The sequence below is a fragment of the Pinus tabuliformis genome, chromosome X (assembly GCF_031772625.1).
Source record: "Pinus tabuliformis cultivar Carrire ecotype Pingquan chromosome X, CPIR1, whole genome shotgun sequence".
NCBI classification, from domain to species: domain Eukaryota; kingdom Viridiplantae; phylum Streptophyta; class Pinopsida; order Pinales; family Pinaceae; genus Pinus; species Pinus tabuliformis.
Window position 1 is genome coordinate 1,273,695,563 of NC_142308.1, and position 1,290 is coordinate 1,273,696,852.

The 1,290-nt window shown below is 40.7% G+C and overlaps 1 protein-coding gene across 1 annotated transcript; it reads left to right on the plus strand.

The window, feature by feature from the left end:
- Window positions 1-281: 281 nt before the first annotated feature.
- On the plus strand, window positions 282-799 carry LOC149144636 (uncharacterized). Its single transcript, XM_089446697.1, has one exon. It carries the CDS (start codon window positions 504-506, stop codon window positions 711-713), a length of 210 nt encoding a protein of 69 aa, XP_089302823.1. The 5' UTR covers window positions 282-503; the 3' UTR covers window positions 714-799.
- Window positions 800-1,290: the final 491 nt, after the last annotated feature.

Below are 1,290 nucleotides of genomic sequence, written 5' to 3' on the forward strand. Positions count from 1 at the left end.
AGAGAGTCCAGACAAGTTCAAGGTTGTTGGGAATGGGCATGGAATCCATCACATCAGGGTAGCACTGAGCTGTGAATGCCAAAATCCATAACCCAAGTGAAAGGACCATGACGTAGCTTCATATCCTTATCTTGCTTAGCTGGGAATACATCAATTCAGTTCCACATAATAAAAAAATCAATAATGTAGGAGGAAAATGTAACCCTGTGAAAGATTTGTCCTGTAGGTGGCCCTTTCCGTCAAACCGCAATTAGTGAATTTTATGCTGAACTAATCATTCTATATCCGGTTGACTTTCTAGCCCAATCTAGTCCTTGAAAGCAAGACATATTCTAAGAGTTTCGAACACGCAACCTCTGGGTCTCCGTCCGGATTCCTATTTTTTCGCCCTTTCTTCATCCGCCCGCCTGAGTTGCTCACATTTAGGCTTCCAAATATTCCATCTCTCCGCAGCCGCGTGTTTTCTTTTGGTCTGTGGAAGACAACTCACAAATTTGATAGCAATGGCGGACTGGGGACCGGTCGTGGTCGGAGTGGTTCTGTTCGTGTTGCTGTCGCCGGGGCTCTTGTTTCAGTTCCCCGGCAAATGGCGAACCTTAGAATTCAGCAACCTCGAGACTAGCGGCAGATCGATTCTGATACACACCCTTATATTTTTCGGGCTCTTAGCGATTTTCACTCTTGTTATCCGAGTACATATTTTTCTCGGCTGACCGATGAGGTTGTCCGGCGCTCTGTAACTAAACCCTGGCTTGATTTGTTAAATGCTCTTCTGCCTTTAATTCTTTTTCTTAAATCAGCCCTAGGTTATCATGATTTTACTGCTGTTTTATAATTTTGAAATCCCTGAACCTGAGTACTGTATGGATTTGGTATATTGAATTGTAATAAAAGATTGGGTGTGGCAGTGTGTTTTGGGAGGAAATTGTTTAATGCTTCACTATCGTATTGTATAGTTTCTTCATCTTGTCAAATTTTATTTTATTTTTAGTTTGGGAAAACCAGGGCATGCGCAGCAAGATCAGAAAAAGTCCGTATTACAATCACAGGAAAACAAATTGTGGGGATAAAGATACTCGGATGTAAATACGGCAAGATTATACAGATCCGAAAATGGTTGTTTTTCCGTCCCTATTTGTGCCATATATAAAAAATGCATGTTATGAATTTGAAGCAAATTATAAAGATGCAACCAGTACTAACACACAGGTTTTATGAATGGGACTGTAACAGCTACAAAGGTTTAATGTTGTTAAAGGTCAAGTGTCATACTCTAATTTTTGTTGGGTA

Bases quoted from the DNA above. Each gene is read 5' to 3' on its own strand.
- LOC149144636 (XM_089446697.1), top strand. From the start codon at position 504: ATGGCGGACTGGGGACCGGTCGTGGTCGGAGTGGTTCTGTTCGTGTTG.